The 27,392-nt window shown below is 42.6% G+C and overlaps 1 protein-coding gene across 1 annotated transcript in view; it reads left to right on the plus strand.

Moving 5' to 3' along the window:
- The first annotated feature begins 6 nt into the window (after positions 1–6).
- EEFSEC (eukaryotic elongation factor, selenocysteine-tRNA specific) overlaps positions 7–27,392 on the plus strand; it is a 193,998-nt gene continuing 166,612 nt past the window's right edge. The window contains exon 1 of the mRNA XM_019536844.1: positions 7–304. Within this exon, the coding sequence (XP_019392389.1) occupies positions 16–304 (289 nt within the window). The 5' untranslated portion in view covers positions 7–15. The remainder of the gene's footprint in view (positions 305–27,392) is intronic.

Raw genomic sequence — 27,392 nt, forward strand, 5'->3', positions numbered from 1 at the left:
GGGGGCGGGGCGCCGATGGCGGTGGCCGAGGAGCCGGGGCCGGGGCCGAGGCGGCTGAACGTGAATGTGGGCGTCCTGGGTCACATCGACAGCGGCAAGACGGCGCTGGCCCGAGCGCTCAGCACCGCCGGCTCCACCGCCGCCTTCGACCGCGCGCCGCAGAGCCGCGCCCGCGGCATCACCCTGGACCTGGGCTTCTCGTGCCTCTGCACCGCGCTGCCGCCGCGCCTCGGCCCCGGGCACCTGCAGTTCACGCTGGTGGACTGCCCGGGCCACGCCTCCCTCATCCGGACCATCATCGGCGGTGAGGGCCCGTCCCTGTCACCGCGGGGGTGCGGGGCGCGGGGGGCGCGAGCGACACGAGCCCCCCCCCCCGGAGCCGGGACAGTGGCACGGGCGGACACAGGTGCAGTAGGCACGATGCAGAGACAAACGGGCAGACACGGGCGTGGACACACAGGCATAGACACGGATGCGGAGGCACAGACAGACATACAGGCATAGATGTGGATGCAGAGACAGAGGGACAGACACACAGGGGTAGACATGCAGAGACAGGTGGACACACAGGCATAGACAAATGCAGAGGTGTAGACACGGATGCAGAGATGCAGACAGACAAACACACTGATGCAGACACAGACGTGGACACGGCAGCAGCACAGGCACGTGAGACAGACAGACGCGCGCACAGACATGCCTGCTGCCGGATGAAGCTCCAGTGTAAGATCCAGCCTCCTTGGAGTCAGGAGCGCTAGTTCTCCTGCGGTGGGTTGGGAAAAGACCTGTGTAACTGCAGGGGGCAGGTGGATGTGCACCTTGTAGACTAACTGAATGGGAGATGGATGGCACGAGCGTTTGAGAGCCTGAGCTCTTTTCCCCTGGTGCTGAAAGACGTGCACAGAGCAACGTAGAAAGCAGAGTGGACTCCATGTAACAGCAGCCAGGAATGGGCCCACATTGGGGATGCCTTTACTGGTTACAGAATAAGTACAGTGGGGACTGGACCAAAAAAAGGGACTATGCCTTTGCTGGTCAATGAGAGGAACAACCTCCCCAAGCTTTTCACACCTTGTTAAGGCTTACCTTGCTTCTGAGAGCCCCTTACTCTTCTAATTGCAACTTTGACATTGACAGGGCTCTGTCAGCCTGGGCTGCTTTAGAAGCCTTGAAGTCATTTCCCACTTGACTCAGGTACAGGGAGAATGGCTGGGTTACAGTGTAGACACTGGAGCTGAAGAGTTCCTAGGGGCTGAAGTGGTTTAGGCAAGTAACTGACCTGAGTTTGTTACAATGTAAGTAAATAGGGGAAAGATTTGGACTAGCATCTTGCTGTTCAGCTGAGCAAATCATACCCTTTACCTGTGTAAGTATAAATGCAGTACATTATGCCAGTAATATTTGACCTGTAAAATGCTCCTCATGCGGATGAGGCTCTATTGGCAAAGCTGTGCTTTAGTTTGTGCCTGTGGTTGATGGTTGTATTTTACTGGTACAGTCTATTTTAGAAAAAGTGCAATTTTGCCTGTATGCCTGTGGACAGTAGGAGCTTCTGATGACAAAGTCACATTGCTGAAGGTTCACATGTCTTCCCTTCAACAGGCTAGCTCAGTTAGGAGAGCTCTACAGAGTAGACTTGGCATAAGACTTGTACTGGTGTCAAAATCGCACCCTAGCTAATATAGTAATGCTAATACACAAGTTGCTTGTAGACCGTATCTGTCCCTCCAGGGTAGGTTCAGAGTTAGTGGCTGGGGAGGTAGGTTTGCTAATTTTTAAAGCATGTATATATATATTTAAAAAAATCTTTGTTGCTAAAAGGGGCAGTGGGTTCCTTCTTTGTATATTTCATAGCTCTACATTTTTAATCAGATTTCTCAGATTTAATCAGATTTTCTTGGAATTTCCTTAATTTAAAAGGCTACAGGTTGGTTGTCCTGATAAGGAGCTCAAATGTACACTTGTTAGAAATTCAGATGCACAATTCCTTTCCTACTAAGACCCATGTCAAACTATAGATTTGGAAGCACTGTATATATTTCAGTGACACTTCATTTTGTTACCTCTTTGTGTAAGAAGATGGTTGAAGGTGAATCTGACTTATTTCTGCTGCATGTTTTAAATCAATTCACATTGGCCTGGGGGGAAAAATAACTTCCACTTCCTGAAAGGCACTTCAATCTGCTTGTAGAATAAGGCTCTTTCTTGCTGTAAAACAGGTGATTGAATCTTGCTCCATTGAAATCTTTCTTGGCAAACCTAACAGCTTCTGTATTTGCATATTTTTATGTCCAAAACAAAATGTTTTGTATTACTTAATACAGGTGGTAACATCAGAAAACTTCATGGTAACTTTTCCATGTACAGTTTTTGGGGGAACGAGCTTCAGGATAGAAAGCTGAGCAAAGGCTGGGAAAGCCTGTTGGAAGGAAATTTGATTTAGGGAAGTTGAGGTTTTGACTTCTCTTTGGGTATGAACTCTCAATAAAAGGACTTTGAGATCATCTCCTTGGTAGGGTGAAAGCATGATGAAGACTGCTTTGTTTGGGGTCATGTGTTTGAAATTCCTCAGTGTCCAGGTTGCTTTAAATAGTCTTCAGTATGTGCTGGAGAGAGGGCTTTTTTTGAGTTTAGATGGTACTAATTTTCGCAAATATTGTTTAGAAGTTATAGCATTTTTTATAACCATGTTGCTCCTTTGTTAATATTTATAAGTACTAGTATAAATAAACCTTCCCTGTTTTGTGTTCTCTAGAGAGAGAGTTACATGCAGCTAAAGTTGGAGACTTAGCTAAAGTTAATCTGGTGTTTTGTGAGAGACAATACTTCTGACAGTAACTGGCACAAGAGACGTGTTCAGGATTGAGAAGTTATGCAAGTGAGTGGCAATGGTAACATAAGAAAGGACTATTTTAAATGCAAAAAATGCTTATATTTCTGGGCCATACATCACCAAAATGCATTAGCCCTGGACTCTGAAGTGTACTGTTTCTTGACTAGGAGTTTCAAAATAAGCAGCAGCAGGTCTAACTTCCTTCAGAACAACGGGGTTGGTGCTCGTTAGTGCTTATACACAGAGACCTTCTTTAGAATTGGTTCATTCCCTGTGCCTTTTCTTTCCTGAGGCTGACTTTGGAGATTACCCACCAGCTCGTTTCATATATTCATGAGAAAAGTACCTTTTGTGTAGATAGCTTTACTACTTGCTGGTGATGCCTCTGATGTCTATGGCTTTGAGTCCTCCTTTATAGAATAACAAATGCTTCTTGCTTTAGTTCCCTGGCAATTTGGAGCAACTGTTCTGTTGCTCAGCAATTACAGGGAGAGGATGACCATGTGCTGCATTTCAGAAATCTGTGGGTTGCAGTTAGCCTTCAAACTGTGCTTTGTTTCACAGCAGATGTGATTGGTCATTTATACAGACACCCGTGTAAGTTATTTTTCAAGACCAATATTTATTCTGGTAGATGGGATGCTTTTCTTGGAGATGTCTGTGTAGAAGACTGCATTTGGATTTAAGTCTGTAAGAAACCACCAAGATCTGGCAGGGCCAAACTTTCCATTGAGCTGTTCACTCATAAGCAAGACCTAGGTGGGTGCTAGGGGAAAATCTGGCGTTCATCCACTCTGTGGTGTTGAGTAGATAACGGGTGGAACATGATTTATCATCAGTACCAGAGAGTTCTCATTTGCTGCTTTTCTTTTAGCTTTACAAAGGAATTTGGATTGTTTGGTCCCAGCTGTTAATATTATCTGAATATAACAATTAAACTTTCATTGCTCACTGAACATGAAATATAAAAAAAATCTGAAGAGTAAGAGAGGATGAGGGTTGTGGACAGTGGATTAAACAGCACAGTGGAGATTGTTTCCTGCAAAAATAATTCTTTATTTATAATTGTTCAGACACATGTATAAAGTGAGCTCGATCAATTCAGTTCTGATTGTAATTCTACCCAAAGACTGGTTCTTGTTTTAGTAGAACACTGAGACCAGATTAGCATGACCTTCTACAGCATTTTCATATCAGGAAACGTACAGAATGGAAAAGGCAAAATTACAGAAATAGAATACTGTGGTAATAGAATATTGCAATTAAAGAAATACAAAGTAATGAAAAGTGAAGGAGGAGAGTACTTTTCAATTGTCTCTGACACTGCACTAAAAATTCTTGATTTGGGTTGCAGAGTAAAGCTTTGATACTACAGTCTGATCTGTGGATGTCCCTTAGTCTCATTTGGGTTCAACATGATTGGAGCTTAAGTGAAATATAATCTAATTAGTTCTCTGTATTAGAAATGGTTCAGTTCTTGGATACTGGTATTGCTTACTCTTCTGCCTTTCCAAAACCATAAGTCTGACCTCCAAATCAGAAGCTTAAAAAAAAAAGAAGATTATTTTGATCCTGTTTCTACATTTTGAACCTCTAGATTTCAAATTTTCAGGATTTTCTTTGCAACCACGAAGGCTAGTAACATCTGCCTGTTTTCTTTTTTAAGTGAAGCCTGTGATTCTCTTGTAATCACAGCACTCCAGGAGCCAGGATTTCCAATACAGTGTCAAGTATTATGAGACTTAGCATCTCCTATTCAGGATTCCATGGCAAAAAGTACTTTGGGTGCTGTATGAGATGGCATAGACTTTAAAAATGAACTCTTTCCTTAGAATCAGGAAGGAAGAGATATGTCAAATTTAAATCCAAATATTCTTTTATGTACATCAAACAGAACAGGTAAAATCTGTAGTCTGTAAAATAGGTATGATTAATGGTAAATCACTTAGTGATCCCCAGAAAACCTTAGTGGTTTTATATATACATGCACGGTGTTATTTGTGGTAGTATTTAAACCTCTATTTGAAGGCTTTTCCAGGGTGGTGGTTACTTTTTAAAGAGCTAAATGAAACAGTGTCCCCCTTCATATCAGACTGGTACTAGCTAATTGTCCTTAAGGGATTTCCCATAGCTGTGTCTTCTTGTTATGCTGGACAGCATGTGACCTTGCAATACTTTTCCTGGCAACACCAAAGAAGCCTCACCGGAGAGGAAAGTTTCAAGTCTAAATGAATGCAGAATGTTTGAGCAGTAACCAAATGGAATGGAAGATGGAAGTCATATTTCATTTTGTGTGGTTGCATTTTTCTTCTTATAAAGCTTGCCCTTGAGAACAGAACATATCAAGTGTTAAATCAAAATAATTTTTTTACCTACATGCTAGGAATAGAGAATGTTACAGGCAGCTCTACCTATGATGTTGTCTTAAGGTTTTAGCCCAGAAGGTTATATTCAAGGTTGGAATGAGAATGACTGACAGTAGACTTGTTAATATATTACTTTTTAGGTCTTAGTTGCATCACTTTCAGTTTGTTCTTGGACTCTCAAACCCGGTGGTTTGACCTAGCAGTGAAGTATCGAAACAGACTGGGAATCTCTATGCTTCCATGCATTTCCCTGGCTTTTACTAGTGCAGCACTGCTTCAACTTGCTAATTTTGTGGGGAGGGTAACTGAGGAGGGCCATAAAACAATAGTCTGAGGATGTGAGGAAGAGGGGTCAGTTGTAGTAATAAGGTTATATGATTACACTGTAATGCATGTACTTCATTGTGGGATGATATACATGTATATACAAGATCAACGTCTTTGACATGCTGTTTATGGGTGCCATCATTAAGTGTGCAATGCTTCCCCTGTGTTTCATCATGTGGCCTTATAAAATAGAGAAGGGACATAAGTGATGTGCTGGTCAGGATTCTCTCAGGCAGGACCATCGGGGGGGCGTGAATCGGGGTGACTGCCCTGGGTGCCATGCTTTGGGGGGCCCCACAGAGCTGGGTGGAGCAGCTGCAGTGACTCTGTGCTGCCGCTGGCTTCATGTCCGGCTGCTTGGCACCCCCTGCTGCTGAATCCACCGCTGGGTTTCTCACATCCAGGGGCAGGGCCCCACACAGGCTGATTTGCCTTGGGCCCTGCACCTTGCTTGAGTCATCTCTGCCCACGGGCTCCAGTATTTCAGGTTCCCTTTAAATTGTTGCTCAGCATAGGATGGCTGCTACAGTTACCTCTACAGCCAGTGTACAGCTCTTACTTCTGTGAATAGTACAAGAACATTGTTCAAGTTCTTTTCTGGTTATGAGAGACTGTGATATGTAATTCCATATTTTTCCTTGTGGCAAGGTGGCCAATCATATAACCAAGGCCGTTAGTTGCTGTTTGGCTTGATAATGGTAAAGATGCTTGACAATGGTCTCCCAGTTGTGTAGGGCTGTAAGCATAGATGTAATTTGCTGAAAAAAGAATTTCATTTGGAGGATGTATTCTTAAGTTTTGTCACAAACAACAAGATGGTCATCAGCAGATTGCATAAGTGAATTGCCATCTCATGTGGCTGAATAATTTTCTGTAATCTAAAATGTTGCTTGTTTCTGTTTGCAGTTGCAACTTCTCTTTCCCTGCTAGCATCACAAAGAGCCAAAGGCCCTATCTGGGATTGAAGCAGAAATGGTAATTCTAGGACTAATACATTCCCCCTTGCCCAACTGTGTACTGAAGTGCAATATCACTTGATAGACATGAGTGGTGGTGTCAGAAATGTTCTTTGGATATTGGTACAAGTTTAGGCTAGTGTTTTGGTTGAGGGATTTTAATCCATCTGGGCTAGTCTGTGTGCTGCTGCTTGTTTTGAGCTTCTCTTTAGGTACTGAGCCTTATGAATTTCAGTGAAGGTGGAATTATCCTTGTCTAAGGAATAGGGCATTTGTTCTTCATAGGCCTAGACATCCAGTAGGGTCCTGAATGGTTTCTTGACTGAGTTCAGCAGTAAGGGAAGCCTGCAGAGAGGTTTTACAAGTTAATCTTCCAGGAGAAACTCAATCCTCATATTTCATGTTAAGCCCACTCTGCGTAGCAAAGTAGTTTAACCAGTAGCAGATTTCTGACTTGCTGATGGTTAATTTCATGCCCTCCAAAGGGTCAGTGCACGAGTACAGAGGTACATGATTACCTCATCCTGGTCACCCGCCCTCCCCACACACGCAGTAAGGGATATTGTACTGTTTGTTTTAGGTAAGCTGTTTTCAGATGCCCTTTATGTGCTTGACTTTGAGTGAGCTGAGCTGGGTTCTCAAAGAATATTTGAAAAAATGGATTTTGCCTATAAAGTTCAAAGGACAGGGTAGTCTTATCAAGCTTTAATTGGAAAGCTACTGCTTGACCCTGGTTGTCTAAACCTGTGGGGAACTTTCAACAAACTTGTTGAGTTGTAATCCTTATGCCTGTCTGAACCTTTGACCTTTTTACTTCATAACCAGAGCTTCATTGTCACCTTTTGTCCCTACAGTTCCTTTAAAAGAAAGCTGCCTGGCCAGTGTCTGTTTCCACTTTGCTGCTATGTTCACTTAAGGAAGGGTAATTCATACCTGATACATTGAAAGGGCCAAGACTTCTGAACTTGTACAAGGACTCGGGGAAGGGAAATGAGCAGAGGGAAAGCATGTCTTGCTGATGCATATGACTAGTGAACACGTGGTTGGGAGATCAAGGGAAATGCGAGCTCAGTACCAAAGTTCACATTTGGTCGGAGATAGATCATTTGTAAGACTCTGGTGGCAGCACTTTGTCGGTAGAAAATATTTGCTGCATTTGTTCAAAAACATAATGGATATTTTTGGACTCAGGTATGTAGAATCTGTTAGCCTAGCACAATTGATATGAGCATTTACCAGCTTTTGTACAAAACCTACTTGTCTTCCCTTTTTATGAAGATGATAATGTTGATATTTTTATTTACCCTTGATGAGTGAACACGTAGGGTTTTACAAGGCTGCTCTTCCCCAAGATTTGACCTTCAGCCCTGCTAATGCCTTCATTTGGTCATCTAACTGGAAGGATGCAGTGGGACTGCAGGTATAGTCCAAGTAGGGTGACCATATTATTATGAAGGAAATCTGGGATGGGAGTGCCATCTCTTCCCCTCCCCCCCATCTCCATCTGTTCCCCGTCCCCTGCCCCCTGACCCCATGGCTTCCAGGAGCCCTGATGTTGGGGCAGGGCAGAACAGCATGGAGACCCATGGCTGGGTTTCAACCCCTGTGCACAGAGGCTGGACCTGGTTGGGAGCAGCCGCCATCCTACCCTCTACTAGCTTGTGATGCGTGGCCACACAGCACTCCCTCCCACCCCCCGCCACTGGTAGCTGCTTGGGGCCACCACACATAGCCTGGACCTTGGCAGTAGCTGCAGTGACAGGGCATGAGGCTTTTGGTGGTGGGCTCACCCCCATGCAGGCCTGAACCCTGGCTTCTGCTCCCGCCCCTGGCCTGCCTCCTGGCCAGTCCGGGCGACAAGCAAGAGGAGTAGTGCCCAGCCCACCTCCAGTCTCCAGCTGCTGCTCAGGAGGAACTGGGCTGGGCATGGCACATGTGGCTGGGATGGCACCACTAATCCAGGGTTTCATAGTTTCATAGTTTGTAGTTTGGCCTATATATCCAGTAGGGTCCTGAATGGTTTCTTGACTGAGTTCAGCAGTAGGGGAAGCCTGCAGAGAGGTTTTACAAGTTAATCTTCCAGGAGAAACTCAATCCTCATATTTCATGTTAAGCCCACTCTGCGTAGCAAAGTAGTTTAACCAGTAGCAGATTTTTGCCTTGATTTTAGGTAACTGGCACAGATGGCCTATGAGATCCAGGACTGTCCTGGCCAAACCGGGGCATATGTTCATCCTGCCAGGAAGGGTGTAGATAATGCCAATGAAGCATCCTAGGAGAACTTTATCCAGTTGCATGTCCTTAAGATGATGGTGTCTGGAACAACTGGGCTTCAGTGTGAGTCCTGTTGGGTGTGGGGAATGGATGGGAGTGGGTATCCTTTTGGGAGCCCTACAGCCCGGTTATTAATGCAAAAAGGATCCTCAATTTTTTTTTTAATACAGCCCAAATGTATATGTGTTAGACTGTTATACCTATAAAGTATGTTGGATTATCATCTGTCTCCTTGCATACATTGTTATCCATTCACCATGGGTTTTTTAAACTTTAACCCATTGGGGAGCGATCCTTAGTTGTAACCCTCTGTTGATTGTATTGTATCGGGATGAGATATTTGAATACTGGCTCATTAAGATCCAGATGCTGGACAGGGAGACTGGATCTGAGTAGCTCTTGTAAAAGTTGCTTCTAAAGAACATCTCAAACGTCATTTGAATTTATAATACAATCTTCTGGATGCAGGTCAGTTGGCCCAATGGTAGAGTTCTCACACTGCCACATAGGGAGGCTTACACTTGTTTCTAGACCTCTTGTCCTGGCCGGAGTGAAAAATGTGAGAGGAGTGTGTTTTTCTTCAGGGAAAGAGTGCCTACCTTTGCTTAATAGTTATCATTCTCATCAGTTGTGTTGGGGAGCTCAGGAAGGACCCCTGGCCACCAGCAGGAGTTGAGGAAGCCTGCTGTAATAAGGAAGGCTTGGATGCCATTAGCAGATGTTAAAACGCAGAAGAGCTAGGACTTACGTGGGCAGTATAGTTGTACTCCAATTATTCTCTGTCTAGTAAACACTTCTAATATTATTGCCTTAAAGTTTTTAAACTAAATTACTTCCCCCCCCCCTTCAAACTGAAATTTACAGTTTTTAAAAAATGATTTCAACATGTTCTGCTAGTATGTAATATTTGCACAAGAAAGTGTAGGAACAACTGTATTGACTTTTCAAGTGAAACAGCTAAATGTTTGCTTGTTGAGAGTACATGTTGCTGCAGGTCAAGAGAAGACAGTTGGTATAAAAAGTTCCTGCTGTTAAGAAAAAAAAAAAGCAACCTTTTCTACTGGACTTTATGGTGCACAAGAGGGCAGTGTTTGCTTACTATGTAGGATCTTTATGATAAATGTATAGGGTAGAAGGTCAGCCTGGAGGGAGTGACCTCAGTTTGAAACAAAACAAAATGAAGTGTAGACCCAGAATTCAAACTGGGCCCCCTATCCCACTCCAAAGCAAATTCATTTGTGCTTTGCTTTTAAGGAAGAACTGTTTCTGTTTTGATGTCCTCAACTTTGTGGTGTTTGTAATTTAGGCAAAAATAAAAGATTTTCAGTTGAAAGCCACATGTGAGTAGGAGGACTCTCCCCAGCCCTTGTGGAAGGGGTCAAATGTTGTATAGGTTTTTTTTCCATTTATGTAAGGATTATCCGATTTAGCTTGTAAAGCAATTAGAGATGTGGGAACCATGGTACACAATCTTAATACACACACCTGTGTATTTTACCTTAAGGTCATCTAACAAATGAGCAAAAGCAAGGAAATTGCATGGTGTTAGTCCTAAGTCTGTTCAAACTCCTTCTGTATTGCCTAAGGATTGTATTGTGAGGCCTTTGTTAGAGGGGGATAGTGGAAAACTTGAAGGCAATTCATCTAGTTTTTAATATGGAGTTTTCCTTTTTTTCATTTGTGTCATAACTGGAGTGTTTGAGAACAAATATTATTGTCTTTTTATTTCATGTTAATGTAGTTTGTTAACGATCTGGCCAATTTGGTGTGCAGTCTGGTATGAGGAAGTCTTTGTGCTTTTCCCCCTCCGTTTCTTGGTTTAGAGCTGACAGGTTTTCCTACTAGGAGCTACAGATTCAACAAGGCCATTGACTTCGTCAGTTAAGTTGAAAGTAGTTGTAAGAACATATAGAGAAGATTTTTTTCCTTACCTTTTATGGGATAGAAGAAGAGATGTGAAAAAGCAAGATTTTTGGAGCTATGCTGAGTAATTGCTAGCTTTTCTAGTTTTTGTTGAAAACTGAGAAGTCTGACTTCCTTTGTAGTGCTCATTTATTTATACTGTTCATCTTGGTTTTGAGAGCATCCTTAACATTATGCTTTAATTCTCCCTTCATCTCTATGTGTAAATTATAAAAAAAGTGTGGGTTTGCTCCACTATTGTCCTTTGGCTTACATTCAGCTTTGCTTCTACTAATTCAAGGCAACATGTGCACAAAGTTTGGGAGGACATGTTGCCTATATGCAACAAACTATGTTAGTTCATACTTCATTATTTTACACACATGTACAACGGCTTCTCAGGAGACATTTAATAACCAGACACTGCAGACTTGCTAATTCTGGTGTTTGATCATTCTTGCTATTGATCTAAAAACAAAATTTCTTTTGTTCCAGCATGCTGTGTATTAGCATTCACTGAATAATGACATAACCTCTCACCCTTTCTTCTTGCTGCTTATTATCTGAAAGTAGTTTATGAACTGTTTGGGGGTAGTGATCAAATCTTCTATCTGTCTTTTGGTGCTTTTTACCTAAGGCCTCATTACATTAGTAATTGTCTTATTAAAAGCTTGTTACTATCCTGAAATCTATTAATAAAATCTCAGTTCATTGTACAGTCTGAAGGATTTTTATGACTAAAACAATTGTAGTCAAAACAAAGTGATTTTTTAACACATGATTTTTGGTCATGATGGATGTGGCCTCACCTGCTAAGTGGCACAATTTAGCACAGAGGTAGTTAGCTGTGTTAGCATCTGATGATGTAGGCTGTTACTTACAACAGCTCATGCCTCTGAATTGATTAGTCTCTAAGGTACCACTTTGCCCTACCTTCTGCCTGACAGTTCATAGAGGTTTCCTACTCATTGCTGCAGATTACATACAAGTTCCACTGCATTCATAAATACAAAACCTATAGCTTGGTTTAGAAAGTACCTTCTGAATAGTAGCTGCTTGATATAGTCAAATGTTATATGATGTAGAACTTTACATAAAACTAGAGCTTTGCAAAGCTTTGGGTGCCGATTTGATTTGGAGGAGATTTGGCCCAATTGAGTGGCCAAATCTCTGAATCGAATCAGGAGACTAATTAAAAAGCCTGAATCGATTAGGAGAGCTTCAGAGATTCGGGCAGTCCCTGCTTGCTGCTTCAGAGATTCGGGCAGTCCCTGCTTGCTGCCGCAGGGAGCTGGACCCGGACTCCATGCTGGTAAGTAGGGGGCAGGAGGAGTGGGGAGGGGACCATGGGCAGACCCCTGCCCACTCCCCCAGTCCCTCCTATGGCTGCCTCACCTGGCCCAGCTCTTGGTTGTTTAAAAAAAGCCCCCACTCACCGGGTGCTGCCCTGTGGGAGGGTGGGGAGTGATCCCCACTGCCCCACGCTGCATGCGGGGCTCTGCCATGAACCCCCAGCCCCCTTATTGCTGCCTCAGCTCCCGGTTCTTTATTAAAAAAAAAACAGACAAACTCTGACTCGCCAGCTGCTGCAGCAGTCTTGGGGCTTCTGGGGGCTCATGGAAGAGCCCCCCATGCAGCATGGGAAAGTGGGAGGCAGCAGGGATCACCCCTCTGCCTGGCAAGGAGCCGGTGAGTTGGGACTTTTTTAAAAGATCCGGGAGCTAGGGCAGGCGGGGCAGCCATGGTGGGGCTGGGAGAGTGGGTGGGGGTTGGGGGACTTGTGGCAGAGCTCCCCATGCAGGGGGGCAGTGCAGATTGCCCTCTTCCCCCCACCCCCCGGCCTGGCAAGAGCTGGTGAGTTCAGAGCTTTTTTTTTTTTTTAAATAAGAGCTGGGGCTGGGATAGCGGGCAGCGGATGAGGCCTGTCCAATTTGGAGATTTGTACAATTCGGCAGCAGCCAAATCTCCTAATTAGATTTGGCCTAATTGATTCGGAACAGTGATTTGAATCACTGAATTGAATTACTGTCCCCCGAATCGGCCAAATCTGAATCCAAAACAAATACTAGCCACTTTGCACAGGCCTACATAAACCCCCCATTTTTTAATTAAAGAGTATGACTTGTTTAATTTGGTGAATATGTGGGCTTAGTTTCCTAAAAGTATTTCTTCTTTCCACCTGTTTTCTATGTGCGTTACACTTACATATGTTCTTGGATGACATGTCTGCTTGACAAAAATTACAGGTGGCAAAAGACTGGAGCATCATGTTACATAAGATGTGCGGTGTGTCTTCCAAAACATTATCCAACAAAGAAAACAAACTCAAACGCCAAATTTCCATTGGGTTGAAGCCTGTAAGTAGAATAAAAAGTTGTTTCTGTGTGTGGCAGCTAGTTGTTTTCTATCTGGGAACCCTAAGGCAGGCCTGGCAAGCTGAAGAGTAAGGACAGATGTTCCCCAGCAGTAATTTCCAGCTGGATTCTTGAATGCATTGTGTACTGTGGGTCACAGCTCATAATGGAACAAAATTGAGTGAGAATTCCTGCAAAGAAAGGCTTGAACAGCCCATAGGATAGATATGATGGCAAAGATACTGTGCATTCTGTGAGGAAAATATTTTCAGCGCTATCTGTAAAATTCAGATTAAATAGTCATTCTGAAGTGCTCCTTTTAAACAGTTTGCTTCCATAAGCATTGCAGGCAGAGTAAATACCAATAATTCTTATTTCCCATCTTCTTATCAGTTCTTCTACCAAAATGTTCTTGTGCAGTCTATCTAATCTCTTCAAGCGAACATCAAATGATTAGTGTCGGCTCCCAATTTGAATTATGATCTGTTTCAAACCTAAGCTGATTATTTCTGCATTCGATTGTAATTATCAGTATTACCAGCACTCGGGATGGTTGTGACCAGACAGAGAAATATATATGTATGAATAAGACAATAAGAAGAATGGGTAAATTGTGGAGGAAAACCGACAGAAGGAAAATTTCAAAACAGTGCTCTTGAGACTACCAGTCATGTTTTGGGGTGGAGAGTGGTTGGAAGGTGGGGGTGCAGGGGGAGGGAAGGGTGGAATAGGCATCAGATATGGGATGCCTAGGTTTTATTCTTCGTTAGTGCAATGTGTCCCTCAATTGTCTTGTTCTGAGAGATGAGTTTCATTATGTTTCCTGAGGTTCACATCTCGACATGATGAAAGAAATGTCTTGTAACCTTCCTAAAGACTCACTTCTTCCAGTTTCTTAAATGACAGGCATTACAGATCAAAGACCACTTCTATTTTATAACTTACATGGTGCCCAGCATATGGTTGGGAGTTAGAGTCATAATACTTGGTACATTGCCTGCTTGGTGTCCTGCTGGCACTCCTCAGAAAATGAGGAATTTACCTCCAGTTGCTTGCTCAAAATTTCACCTGCTCTGATTACTTTGAAATGTGGTGTGTACCAGCTGGTCCTATTTCAATAATGAAATTATTCCTGTAATTATAAGATGTGAACAGCACTTGCAGAACTTTGGGGCTGAGAAGCTGTAGAAATGTAGACGATCAGTGTTGGTAAAACAATCCAATTTAAATAAAAGTTGGGTGGGTGGGGGGAATGACTTTTTGTCCCGGACACTTATTCATGCGTCAAATCTACTTTTGTTAAGTCAAGTCCTCCCCTTCTTCCCTTCCTTCTTCTGCAGGCAGCATTATTGCACTGAAGAAGAAAGTTTCTAAAGTATGCAAAAGCTGCATTTCAAAGAAAGAAACAAAATTATTGTGTTTTTTTTCCCCTTTTTTTTGCAATCAAGACGAGAAGGGGAGGAGGGAAAATAGATTCCTTGTATTTGGCCGTGCTGCTCAATGGAAGACAAAGCCCAGTCTCTCTTGCTGACTAATGTCATCATCGAGATTTTTTTTTTTCCCACAGAGCAATTTTGTCTTCATTGAGAGCCCCACAGCCATTGGCAAGTCCATGGCCCTAGATTAAATCTCATGCTTGGGTGAAATTCTAATGACTGTAATTGTTTCCTCTTTTCAAGTCTGTGGACCCTTCATCAAAGACTGGTGCGGAAATTATGCATTTATGTTGTAAAAAGGGAGGTCAAGATTACCTGAACCTGTGGCTGACTTGGGGGGATTCTCTGTGGTGTTCTGGCAGTGGTTATCCATCCTGACATTCTAGTACGTGAAATGATTTAAAGTGTGGCTTTGGAAAAAAATGAAATATATAAAAGGATAGTGGCATGCCTCAGTCGGCTATGGGGTTTATATCCGACTGCTGTGCTGTGTAACCCACTACTGGGTTATTAAGATCACTCAGTAGGGGAGGGCAGTGGTAGAGGTGCTGACAGTCGCAGGCTGAGCAGGATTGAAGGAAGACGCAAATGGATGTGGAATGGGACAGGTTTACTCGCAGAAATCTCCATGCTTGCTGGAGGTACTCAGTGTCATCAAGGATTGTGCTAGAGGAGCAGTCGAAGGAGAGGATATAAAACTTTGCATGTTTGCTGTTTTGAATAGATATATTAATAATCCAGCATAACTGATACAGAAACCTCTGATGTAGAGCATAATATTTAAACAATAGTCAGAAATCTATCATTTGGGTTCCCACAGCAGCAATTTTTATTCCCTATGGTAACAGAGCACTATTTTAAAGTACTAATTAGCCCAGACCTTAGAGTCTATAGGAATTGGGCCTACTTAATATCTTACAGGGAGCATCCTCAGCGTTGCTGCATTTCGTCTTTAACGTATGAGTATAGTTGGTTCAAGTTACAGTTGTTGTAGGTACTGCATATTTTGGCAATTTCTGACTTTTGGGTATTTAGAAGACATAAAGTAGGATCAACTTTTTGTATTGAATTTCTTGGGTTTCTTTTGTCCTGGTGAGGTTAAAATATCTATTCCATATTAAAATAAATAGATGATTCACATTTATTTTATACTGTGATATGAGAGTCAGTCAGTTTGCATTTTCCAGCTTTATTACATGTTCGGTTTGCTGAAATCATCTGCATGTAAGTGTACAAGTCTTGATATACTCACTTAGCTACATTGAAAATGTCCTGAAAAAATGACACAGTATGCTGTATACATTTTTTTTCAAGTTTTATTATTTGCAAAGTATTTCTTAAACACAGAAGGGGATTTTGCTTCAGATTCATGTTGATGAGTGAAGGCAAAAACAGCTAACTGTTGATGTCTAACATTTTGTATTTAAATTGGTATATAGACTTGAATAAGAGACCTGATTTTTTCAGTGATACTGAGCCACCAGCTTCTTGCATTGACGTAACCAGGGGTGGCGAGTGCTCAACACTGCTAAACGTAACTTGACTTCTTTAGCTGACTATCATTAGGCCCACAAGTTGGAAAACTGTGTGTCTTAAAGGACATGTTTCTGATTTCCTCAGCATGACCCCTTCCCCATGGTCAAAAATATCTGAAAACAATTCTTAAAGCACGTGAAATGCATCTCTCCCAAATGTAATCTCAGTCAGTGTTTATACTAGGAGGCAAAAAGCCTTCTAAAGCAGTAATGGTGCATGTGTGCATATATATAACCTGAGTATCTGTGTAACTGAATTATTGCTAATGCTAAACATTCAATAATAATGACTTGGGCATTTTTTAAATGCAATTTAGGCTCTTACTTGCCTTCTAACTTATGCAACAGTCTGGTATACTGGGGTCACACTTTCATGTTCTTATTTGCAACTGTGAAGTCCAGAAACTTGCTTTTATATATTTTTCAAATGAATGCTGGTTCTCATCTACTCACACAATTCCAAAAGTAAACACTAATAATTAGCATCCTTATGATATGATGGTTGTAGTTGGCAACACTTTAACCTTCTCTCTATCTGCTATATATTGTAATATCTTTGCTGTCTTTCCAAATTATCATTTAATTAGAGTCTTTCTTGGAGAAGAACTTACTATCTCATGTTTCTGCAAAGTGTACAAGTGGGCATTATAAAATAATAAATAATCTTAGCCAAATAAAATTGTACTAGATTCTACAAACCAGGGAGGAGGGAGAAAAGTTTTGGCTGAGAATATTAGAGACTTCAGCCCAAAGAACAACTTCTTCCAAAAAAGCTGTCAGCATTGGGAAACCCAGTTGTATATTGAAGCTGCCATCTCTGGCTCTAAGTGGCTTATTACAACACAATAGTCATCTTATCAGAGTGAGATGAAGACTATAATAATACACAGGGTCAAATGAGTTTTTTTCTTTTACTGAATGTACCATCACCCTACATCAAGATTGTGAACCCTCAGGAGGTATATTTCCAGCATGGAACATTTTATTATTCTAAAGATACAACCACCAGTGTGTGTATGTGTGTGCGTGTGTGTGGAGGAAAGATGGGATGTTAATGTTTCTTTTTACAATTGCCTATTTTCAGAAGTGTAGTTCTTGACCATAAAAAAAACAAACAAGCAATTTTGGCAAGTAATATATGTGAAGTGTGATTTCCCCCCCGCCCCCGCCTCCTAAAATATAACCCCTCATGTCTACCTGTTCCCCATCCCTGCTCAGTAAAGCAAACTAGCTCTTGCTTGCTTTTCAAGAATCACTGTTTTCTTGAAATTTAGGCAATTTCCAGTGAAAAGTTACTTTGACTACTAACAAGCCCCCACCCTTTACCTTTGGACCCTCAAAAACTGGGAAAACCATAAAGGTTGTAAAAAAAACAGTGTGACATTCTTTTTTCCAAATAAGACCATCCCTTGAAAAATTACTGATTATAATTTTTGGTACGCTGCTTTTTAGATTTATATGGTGACCTTAAAGAAAGGAAAAGAGTTGTAGTGAAGGGTTGGCATTTGTCCATAATATGGTGTTGTTGTTTTTGAATTATTGAAAAAGAGAAGAAGAAAATGTAGAACTGCTATAAAGCAGCTGTTACATGTACCATAGATCTTTATTTAATAACAGCATCTCAGTATCTGCTGATCTGCTGTCAGTGGGCGTCCACGCAGTAAGTTAACAACTTTTAGGGCTCCTAAGTGCATAGAGCCTCAGTTTCAACTCCCTTTGTCTTGGTGCTTTTTTTTTTGAGGGTGACTATGCTATTTCTGCTAGTTCTGTTTAGAGTGAGGAGACTGCTTTTGATCTAGTCCCTACAAAGCGTCCCATGTGCGCACTTGCTGCTTCCAAAAACAGACAAAACGCGTTCTGTGAATGAGAAACATGAGATGCTGTGTTGGGTAGGAGGTGAGGGTGGTGGCTGGTGTTTGCAAAACTACTTGAAGTAAATTTTAGGGGTCAAATGCAGAGCATGGTACCCGCCTGCTAGAAAAAAAGCGGCCAGGGTCAGTTCAGCTGAAACAGCACAACGATAAGGGTGTGTCATGTAAATATGGAGTGTTGTACGTTCACCAGTCTGGTGAAATCCCTTAAGCTGTTCAAGTAGAATTTAGATGGCTAATGTTGCTTTACCACAGATCAGAAAAATAACCAAGGGGGTAGTTGTCCAAAAGTAAATAAATTGGGGAAAGCATCTGTTTTGCTGCTGTATGGAGATGGTTTGTTTATTTTGAAATATTTTAAATGTCTGAGCTGTAACCTCTCTCTCCCTCTCTCATGCACTCCCCTAATTCTCAGCTACAAAAAGCTAAGCTTAAACAACTCTCTTTTTCTGTGAGATTATATGCTCGTTACTTTTAAAATGTGATCAGTGCTTTTCAGCGTATCTTAATGAAGCATTTGAAGCTAGGGGAAGTTGTTGGATTTTTGAATTTGGCTCATGCTTAGCAGTGTCAGCAGATCTTCTTGTCTGAAATCTGTTATTTTCCAAGAACATTGAAATAAGTGGGAGCAGAGAGGTAATTGCTTCAGCAGTAGGTTTTTAAAATCAGTCTCCCTTGTTGTTTGGAGGGAACTGTAACCAGAGCGGACTCATTCTAGACGTTCTTGAAAATGTATCGTTCTACGATCTATGTCTGAACTTTTGGCTTTCGTCAACTGAATGCTCTGGGTACCACTACATGTTTCATACCTAGTGCTAGGAAACTATATGGCAAGTGGATCCTGAAGGTTGTTGTCACAGGATATATTTCTATTTCCATGATGCTAGCAATTACATGTATTAATTATTTTTATTTTTTGGAGGAGAAGGCATCGAGGAAGAAAGAACAGTATCTATTTAATGGGTGTGGGCGTGTAAAAGCATGCAAGATGCAGTGACAGCATTCAGTGTTGTGTGGAGCAAGGGGCTGTCTATGGCGGAGAGTGGAGTAGACACTTGCAGGTTGTGAGATAACAGTGTGCCTGTGGGGTTATATGCTTGTGGGGTTAGCTAAAATCCCACCATAAGCTTGTTTGTACTTTCTCACATTTTAAATAGCCAAGTTGCTTATCCATGTTGGAGTTTGTGTGGTTGATTTCATTTTGCTTTTTATTAATATGTTCTTTGCCTGCCTGATGTGGGCATGGAGGAGGTGGCTTTCTGTTACTATCTTTTCTCAGAAGTGGAAATTCCAAAGCTTTCATTTTGCTAATAAAAGCTTTCTACAATCTCTCTTCTCAGATGTCCTAGGGGAGGGCTGTGATTTAGTTTCACATGGGCCAGCAGAACCTCTAATGTGGGCCACTGAAGAGAAAAAATGATTCTTCACATCCTGTGTCTGCCTTTTTGTGAGGCTCTTTTTGCCAAGCTTCCAAGAATATTATTTTTTAAAAACAAGTCTATTACCAAACTGGCTTATGGAAGGGTTTGTTTTTTAATCTTTTCTGAAAAAAATGCATTTTGTTTAGCAGGAGCCTGGCAGGATAAAAGTAATACAAACAAACAAAAACCTTTCGACCTTTTACTAACTCCACTGGAAAATTTGAAATTTAGTTAATTTATGTGATTCTTGCCCAATTTGTTTACTTCCATTTGCCTTGGACCTTTTCACTAGGCTGGTCAGTGAAGGTAGTTTCACTTTCTGTGTCTAGACTGCTTCATTTTTGGTTTCTCCCTAAGCTATCAACAGGCATTTGTTTCTATCGGTGGAAACTTCAGAGACGTTTGCACTAGTAGAAATCTTTCCGGGAGATGGAGCATACCAGCATTCAGCTTGCAGCCACCCCCTCTCCCTTGCTCTCTGCACCTTTCTGAGGTGAGTGATCTCAGGATGGGAAGGTGTGGGGAGCAGTGGCTGCCCCATTTCTCCCAGTCCATTGAAAGAGTGGAGCAGCTGAGAGAAACTTCCCATACCTTCCTTAGACTGGGGTCTGGGGAATGGGTAGGGAGCAGCTTCCTGCAGTCTAGGAGGAAGAGAGGGAGCAATAGTGCTCAGTTTGGGGAAGACACAGGCAGCAGTGGTAGCTGCTCTCCTCCTGGACCCTGTGCAGGGGAAAGGAAAGGAGGAGAGGAGTAGGCCAAAGCCCTCACACATTTCCCAGACTGGGTATCCTGATCTGGGGAGTGGGCAGAGAGGAGCGAGTAACTGTTCCTCCGCTCTGCTTCCGGTCTCAGAGTAGGGGGAATAGAGATGCAAAGCCTCCACACCGGGTGCTCTTGTGTGAGGAGCTGGCAGGGAGCAGATGGCAGCTGCTCCTCTCTTCCTCTCCTGGTCTGTAGGAGGGGTGGGGGCAGTAGCCTCCTACAGCTCCTCCTTACCGGGGTGAACCTGGTCTTGGGAAGGCATGGAAGTCTTTCACTGCAGCTCTACTCTGCCTAGTCCTGGGAAGGGGTTAAGCCAGGGAAAGTGTAAAAATGATCATTCACCTGGGAGTTATCTCTCTTGTTGAAGTTAGGTTATTTTTCTTCTGAAATTGCCATTTTTGTGCCCGGAGAAAAAACTGTACACTTGTGGTTTCTCCCAGGAGAGTGGTGATTCTAGTAGAACAGGAATGGCTACTTGTGGCCCTTATCCGGTCTGTACTTCCTTGTTCTGTGTATAACACTCCTGAGAAACCTCTCCCGACTCGTGGACTGATGAAGAGTGCGGTGCCAGTCCATGGGCTGGATCCCATGTGTGAAGTCAGGATACCAGCATGACCCCACATGCTGGATCTGGTCACAAAGTAACCATGTAATGATGGGATTTGGCACATGGTGTCATGTAATCCATCCTATGGTGCTCCTTTTGGGTGTGGAAACTTGGTGACAGGGGAGCAGTGGTGGTGTTAATTGCTTCCAGAGCCATAGCAATTAATGCCGCTACCACTCTCTGGGTGCCAAATTTCCAGGCCCATGGGGCACCTCGTAGACCAGACTTGGCCTGCAGACCAGAGACTGAACACCACTGTTGTATCATTTCTTCAGACCTAAAGAACCTGCCTTAACTTAATGTTTCAACTTTCCGTTTGTGGAAACATTTTGGGTTTTGCAAAAGTTTTTTTTTTTTTCCTTTTTTTTTTTTTTTACCTCCTTTTAAGTTTGGGGTCCATGCTAAGCTGTCAGCATCCCTCTAACATATCCCTGGTATAGCTCTTTTGCTTTTTGATTGTCACATGGTTATTCTCCAACTCATTGCCCATTGACTCCATCGCTTGGTGGTATGATCATTAGACATTTCAGCCTTTTTCCTGTACTCACTGGAGGTGAAATTCATATTCCATGACAGTTCTCCTCTCTGTTGTCCTATAATTTTAGATTTTCAGGCCACAAAACTTGTTTCATTTAGAATCTCAGTTCTCTACGGACTTTCCTGTCTTTTCAAAACAGGAGAATATGAACCAAAATACGATTAAATAAGGAAAAAAAAGACTGTTAAGCAAGGAAATATGAAACTTACTGCCAGGAGAAACTGTCTGAAAGGTGTTTTTTAAATGAAGTATGTAACTTCTAGAAGTTTCTAGTTTAATTCTGACCCTTGTTCATGTCTATACACCACATAGTAAACCTTTCCCCTTCATATTCACCTGAGGAATTGTGGTTGGAGTTATTTTGAGGTTTTTTTGCTCAATTGCTAGAGGCTTCACTTCCAATTCTAATATTTAACCTTCCCAGACAGATGCTAGTGTCTGAATGCATGCACACTTGCTGCATTCTTCATGGCTGGCTGTGACTAAATGTTTTGAAACTTCCTGATGCTTTTTTTTAATATTATCCAGTTTTAAATATTGTAGCTCTACATTTAAAATACAGGACGGAATAAGTGCTATTTGTTTGTACTCGTTATTTTCCCACTCATCTAGGACTTAGTTTGTCTACTTACTGTGTTTTCCCATCAAACGACTTGAGCAAAATTCCTGCATTCCTGCGAGCCAATCACATGTGCTTGGCACAACAACGTGTGCTGTGAGCAGACTTTGTTTTCTGTCATTTTTTTCCAACTCCCTGGGGATGTTGCCAGCCTCTGTTTTAGTGCCCAAATTTAGATTTGGGGGAGGAGAAGCAGCCCTTGATAATAAAATGAAAGTACAACTTGGAGGAGACAGTGGTGGGGGGGAGAGATGAAAGTGCTGAAGTAATTTCTTCTCTCAAAGATCTTTCTTTGTCAAAGTCACAATTCTGACCTTGCTGAGGGTTTTGATCTTGATTGATATAATTCATGGCCAATAGGCAACGCTGCTCACCGAAAGAGTGGACTTCCACAAACTGCAACTTTTTCATGTCAAACATTGTTTCTCATACAGACACTTCAATATGGCCTTGAAGTAACTCTCTCTGATTTTGTTTAAAGTTGCTCAGCCATATGCTGTAGAACTGAAATGGGATAAAACCCAGTAGAGTTTCCTAGAAATTACTCTCAAAACTTACAGAATTTGTCAAAAGCTTTTTAACTGTACAATAAGATTATGGAGTCTGGGTATGATCAGCTACTAACTTTTATAGGAGGGCTCAAATTGCTGTATAGAAACATTGTTTTCCTTCAGTCTCTGGGATTTTTCCATAAGGGATGCGTATAGAGAGTTGCCCTCCCTTTTTTTTTTCTTGCTGATGGACTTTCCTACATTCACCCTTCAAGGTTTGTACTTCCTAGCATGTAAAGCTGGAAGCAAAAGGTTAGGCTGACAATGTCTGTGATCAAAATGTTTTCATCCTCCTAGGAGGAAATTAGTATAAAAGTCGCCTGTGAGCTCTTTAGAGCTGGGGCCACCTTATTTTTCCATTTATCTGTCAAGTGCTCTGCCTGTTTACTGCTCTGTTATATACGTATGTATTTTTAAGGCCCTTTCTTGTCCCCTCCCTTCCCCTTATCCAGTCATGTTTCACAGAAACTCATGTAGGTATGAGCTACAGGGATAAGGCATTAAGCAGTAAGTACCTTGTGGCAGGGCTTTTATTTTCTGCGAAGTTCACCGATGAAACTAGCTTCATGGATATGTTGCATAAATAGTAATAAGATGTCCTGGGTGATTGTGGCTCTGTGCATTGAGCAGGGATTGCCTAGGAATCTTTCTGAGAACTTCTGGAAGTTCAGTTATTTTCTTTGATTTTTTCTTTTTATCCCATAGCCAAACTGCCATACCATTAAGACCTTATTTTTTTTAACACTTTAATTCTTAGAAATGTATGCTTGTTTTAGTCCCCTTGGGTACAGAAAGCTATTTATCCCTTCTTCGTATGAATAACATTTAAATATTGATTTTTATGCAGTGTTGCACTCCGCATTATCACCTTTGTCAAGCTACCACATATAGTGTTAAATATAAATCCTAAACCCTCTTAATACAGCATCAGTTATAATATTAACAATTGTTGTAATACAGTTTTATTCAGCAATTAAACTCTGCCTTAATTTCCTTCATTGCAGTGAACCTTGCCTTTTTCATTGCAGTGGGTTTTTATTAATTATATGGACACTGTGTTAATGTGAAATGTAAATATTGTACAATCTGTGTTATCGGGATTGCTTGGGGAGGTCAATAATTTAGATAGCGTGTCCTGCATGATATGGGTTGACTTGTCCTAAAGCCCTGGGATCTGAGAGCTAAATGACTTTTGACCCTTTTGGACTGGTCTGAAGTAAGACATGTTCCTCATGAGGCAGTCCTCATCAGCAAAAGTTTTAAATAAAAATAAATACAGTGTCAAAACTCCTTATATTCCCCTTGCAGAAAGATGAAATAGTGCCACGTGTTTTATAATAGTTTCCTTGTATAATGTTTTCTGGCACAATATTATGCATCTTAAGTGACAAAATATGTAGAATGATAATTAATGTTATGATTTCATAAATGGTTTGAACAGGATCTTGTGAATGCCACAGTCATAGAATTAAAGAACTCAGTTTGGGTCATGAATATACTAATTCAATATACTAACAATTATTATTATTGTTAGTATATTGAATGAGATTTCTAGCCTTTTGAGCTTGTGAAGAAAACTTAACAAAAATGGACGGAGTTTAAACCACAGTTTTGGTGTCCTGCTCAGTTTATAAATGGGCAACCTGAAACAATGGCTGAGAGCGTGCAAAACCACTCTTGGTAGCGGTGTGTGGCTTAACTCTGTAAAACTTAACCAAAGCAATTTAAACAGCAACAAGAACTGTTTTGTTCCTAATTATTTTAGCAGAAGTTTTTAGCTAATGTGCTCTTCCAGTGGTTAATACTGTTGGGGGCAGGAAAATATGTAGGCAGGTTGCTTGATAGGTCAAAGCAAAAGAAATTCAAGCCCTAAAGAAAAATTCTCCATTGTCTTGGTTTAGTGACAGAGTGCTAGAAAGTACATCTTCTTAAGGCTAGTAGTCTCAGTCTCCATGACTTGAGATCAGTTGATTGGTTTATCTGAGATAACTGCATCTCTTCTCATTGCAAAATACTACAGCTGTATGACAGCAGTGATACCTGAACTGGAGTTTGGTGTGAAAGAAACGGGGTACTTGAAGGGTACCCCTTGATAGTCTGATGCCAGCTGTATTTATTGGTGCTTATTAGGCCTGTGCAAAGCGGCAAGTATTCACTTCAGATTTGGATTCAGCCAATTCAGAGGGATAGTGATTCGATTCAGTGATTTGAATTGCTGTCCTGATTCGATTCAGCTGAATTGGATTAGAAGATTTGGTGCCCTTTCAGAGATTCAGCCATAGACTAAACAGGCAGCAGTCCTTAAGAATGCCGGACACTGCTGCCTCCAGCTGGTAAGTCTGTTGTGGGTGGAGGGGAGATCAACACCCCCACAGTGAGGGAGGGGCTAGGACAAGCTACCCAGCAGGGGTGGGGAGGCACAGGCAGAGCTGTCTCTAGGGGTGTGCGGGGCCTAGGGAATATCAGCTTGTGCAGGGCCCGGGATGGGGGGGGTTGGCGAGAAGATGGAGCCGGCAGCATGTGATGGCCATGGCAGGGGCCTGTGTGCGACGGTCCGTGGGCCCCCCCGAAGCATGGACCCTGAAGCAGTTGCCCCAATTTGGCCTCCCAAAGGACGGCCCTGTGTGTGGGACTCGGGGGGGGTTCCTGCCACTGCACGCTGCCGGTGGTCCGGGAGGACATGGGAGCAGGCATGTGCCCCTGAATCTGCATAGGGCAGGCTGGGCTGGGCTGCACTCCGGACGGGTAGTGGAAGGCTCTGGGAGCTATGCTGTCTTGCTGCTTGTCCACACTCCCCTTGCCTCCCAGACAAGCTGCAGCTTTCACCCCAGCTGGGCAGCCAGTGGCAGGGTATGGTGGTGGGCACATGTACCTGGATCAGGCCTGGCCCAGTAGTAAGGGCTATGGGAAATTTTAGGATGGCTGCAGCCCCCCCTATAGCCCCCAGTCTACTTCACTCTGGGGGGCAGGAGGAGCCAGGGCTGGGCAGGAGTGGCTGTGGGTGGGGCTAACCACCCTGAGCACAGCCCTGGCTCCACCCGCCCTGCAGAGCGCAGCCCGGTGGTGGGAGGCTGGGGCTAGCCTTCCAGAGTGCAGCGTGGCCCAGCCTGCCCCACACAGATCTGGGGGCACACGCCTGTTTCTATGCCTTCCTAGACCAGCAGTGCCCAGTGGCGGGAGCCCCCATCCCTGAGTCCTGTGCTCCCCCACCCCAGCTGCGCAGCTTGTCCCAGCCCCAATCCCTCCCTCACTGTGGGAGCATTAATCTGTCCCCCCCACCCATGCTCCTTCCCTTCCCCTTGCACCCACCACCAGAGACTTACTAGCTGGAGGCAGCTGTGTCCAGTATCCCTGAGGACTTTTGCCTGTTTAGTCTATTGCCGAATTTCCAAATTGGGCTGAATCTTTTCTGAATGGATTTGGAGACTTCTGATTCAATTCGGAGCTTTTAATTTGGTCTCCTGATTTGATTTGGATTTGGAGATTCGGCTGCTGAATTGAGCCAAATCTCCTTGGAATCAAATTGGATAGCAACGCTTTGCACAGCCCCAGTGCTTATATGCAACTCATACAGGCCAGGTACAGACAGTCAAAGCCCAAGGTTGAATCAGTTCAATCTTTGCAGATTAGTCTATGATGCGCAGATTAAATTGAAACAGAAGTGAACAGACATTTACCTTTGATTCAGGAAATGCAGTCACATGCCTACAGTGGATCAGGCCAGAAGCCAGGGGGTGCTAGAGCACGACTCTCTGGCTGTGTGTTCACTTTCTCTTTCTGTTGCCCGGGAGGTCAGCAGAGGTCTCAGTCAGCCAGCCCTCACTGTTCCAGCACAGCCCAGCGCAGGGCTGCAAAGCATGCTGGGGGACTGTGATTTAACTTGAACCAGGAAGTGGCCTGGGACAGAAGTTTCATGAACTGGTTTGACCCAAGCCAGTTAAGTCTGATACTGCATTCAGCCAGGGTTATCTTAAACCAGTTTCAGCCATTTTGAAACTGGTTTATGTGCACTGAGCTTATGTTCAGTTGCAGGTTTAAATCAGTGTCTGATTACTTAAACCAGTTTATGTGTAACTTCTGTCCCTAGCCACAAAGTTCTGTGGCATGATGACTGACTGAAGGTTTCATGAAACTGAAAAAAATTCCAAATTGATGTTTCACCTGAATTGAACACCAAAGCAAACGATACAAAATACCACACAACTAATTGCTTTAGTTTTCATATTGAATTAAGTGTATAAAACTGTTGCTATATTTGAGGTTACAGGAATGAGTGAATTTGAGGTTTTTTTGGTGGTAATTGTGTCAAAATTCAGGTTTTTTTATATTGCAGAGTACGCAAGGTGCTGAGTGCTGTATAGATCCTCCTTTAAAGAACTTGCTGTAATATTTTGGTTTTTATCTTTCTTATTTTTATTTATTTATTTTTGCCCTGACCTAGCTGCTTGCAAACTGATAGTGGTTGTTTATGCTAGAATCTTCTGGCGAAGAATAGATGTGGAGTGATAAGTAAATATATAAGTTAAAATTATCCTGCTCTTGCAGAGTTGCCTTCACCAGCCTTCTCCTTTTTGTCTCTTCCACTTGTTTTATTTTTCCAACTCAGTTAGGTTTGGTCTTCCCTTGGCTGAGATAAATTTGATTTAGTACCTTCTCTAGTCTTAACATTACATCCACATGGTTCAAGATTGAGCATATACTTAGATCTGCAGGCTTCACATAGTATCTTTCCATAAGGAACGTGTGGGTGGCTCAGTCCGCAGATTAAGCTGCTGTTGTGGCTCTTGAGCAAAGACCAAGTGTTCCTGCAGTGGAAGCTGTTGACCCTTTGTACCGGAGCCTGACAGTATCTGCCTTGCAGACTAACTCCTGCAGCCATTACTTGGAATGCGTGTCTAATATGTTCCACTTGGACCTTCAGTCTTGTTCCGTAATGTTACATTTAATTGGCTGTTTCTAAACTTTTATGTCCAATTTGGTTGTACAAGGTAAATTACCACCCTCTTCATATTCTCTTAAGAGAAAGAAGTAAGAATCCCC

The sequence above is a fragment of the Crocodylus porosus genome, unplaced genomic scaffold (assembly GCF_001723895.1).
Source record: "Crocodylus porosus isolate Cpor-Errol unplaced genomic scaffold, CroPor_comp1, whole genome shotgun sequence".
NCBI classification, from domain to species: Eukaryota; Metazoa; Chordata; order Crocodylia; family Crocodylidae; genus Crocodylus; species Crocodylus porosus.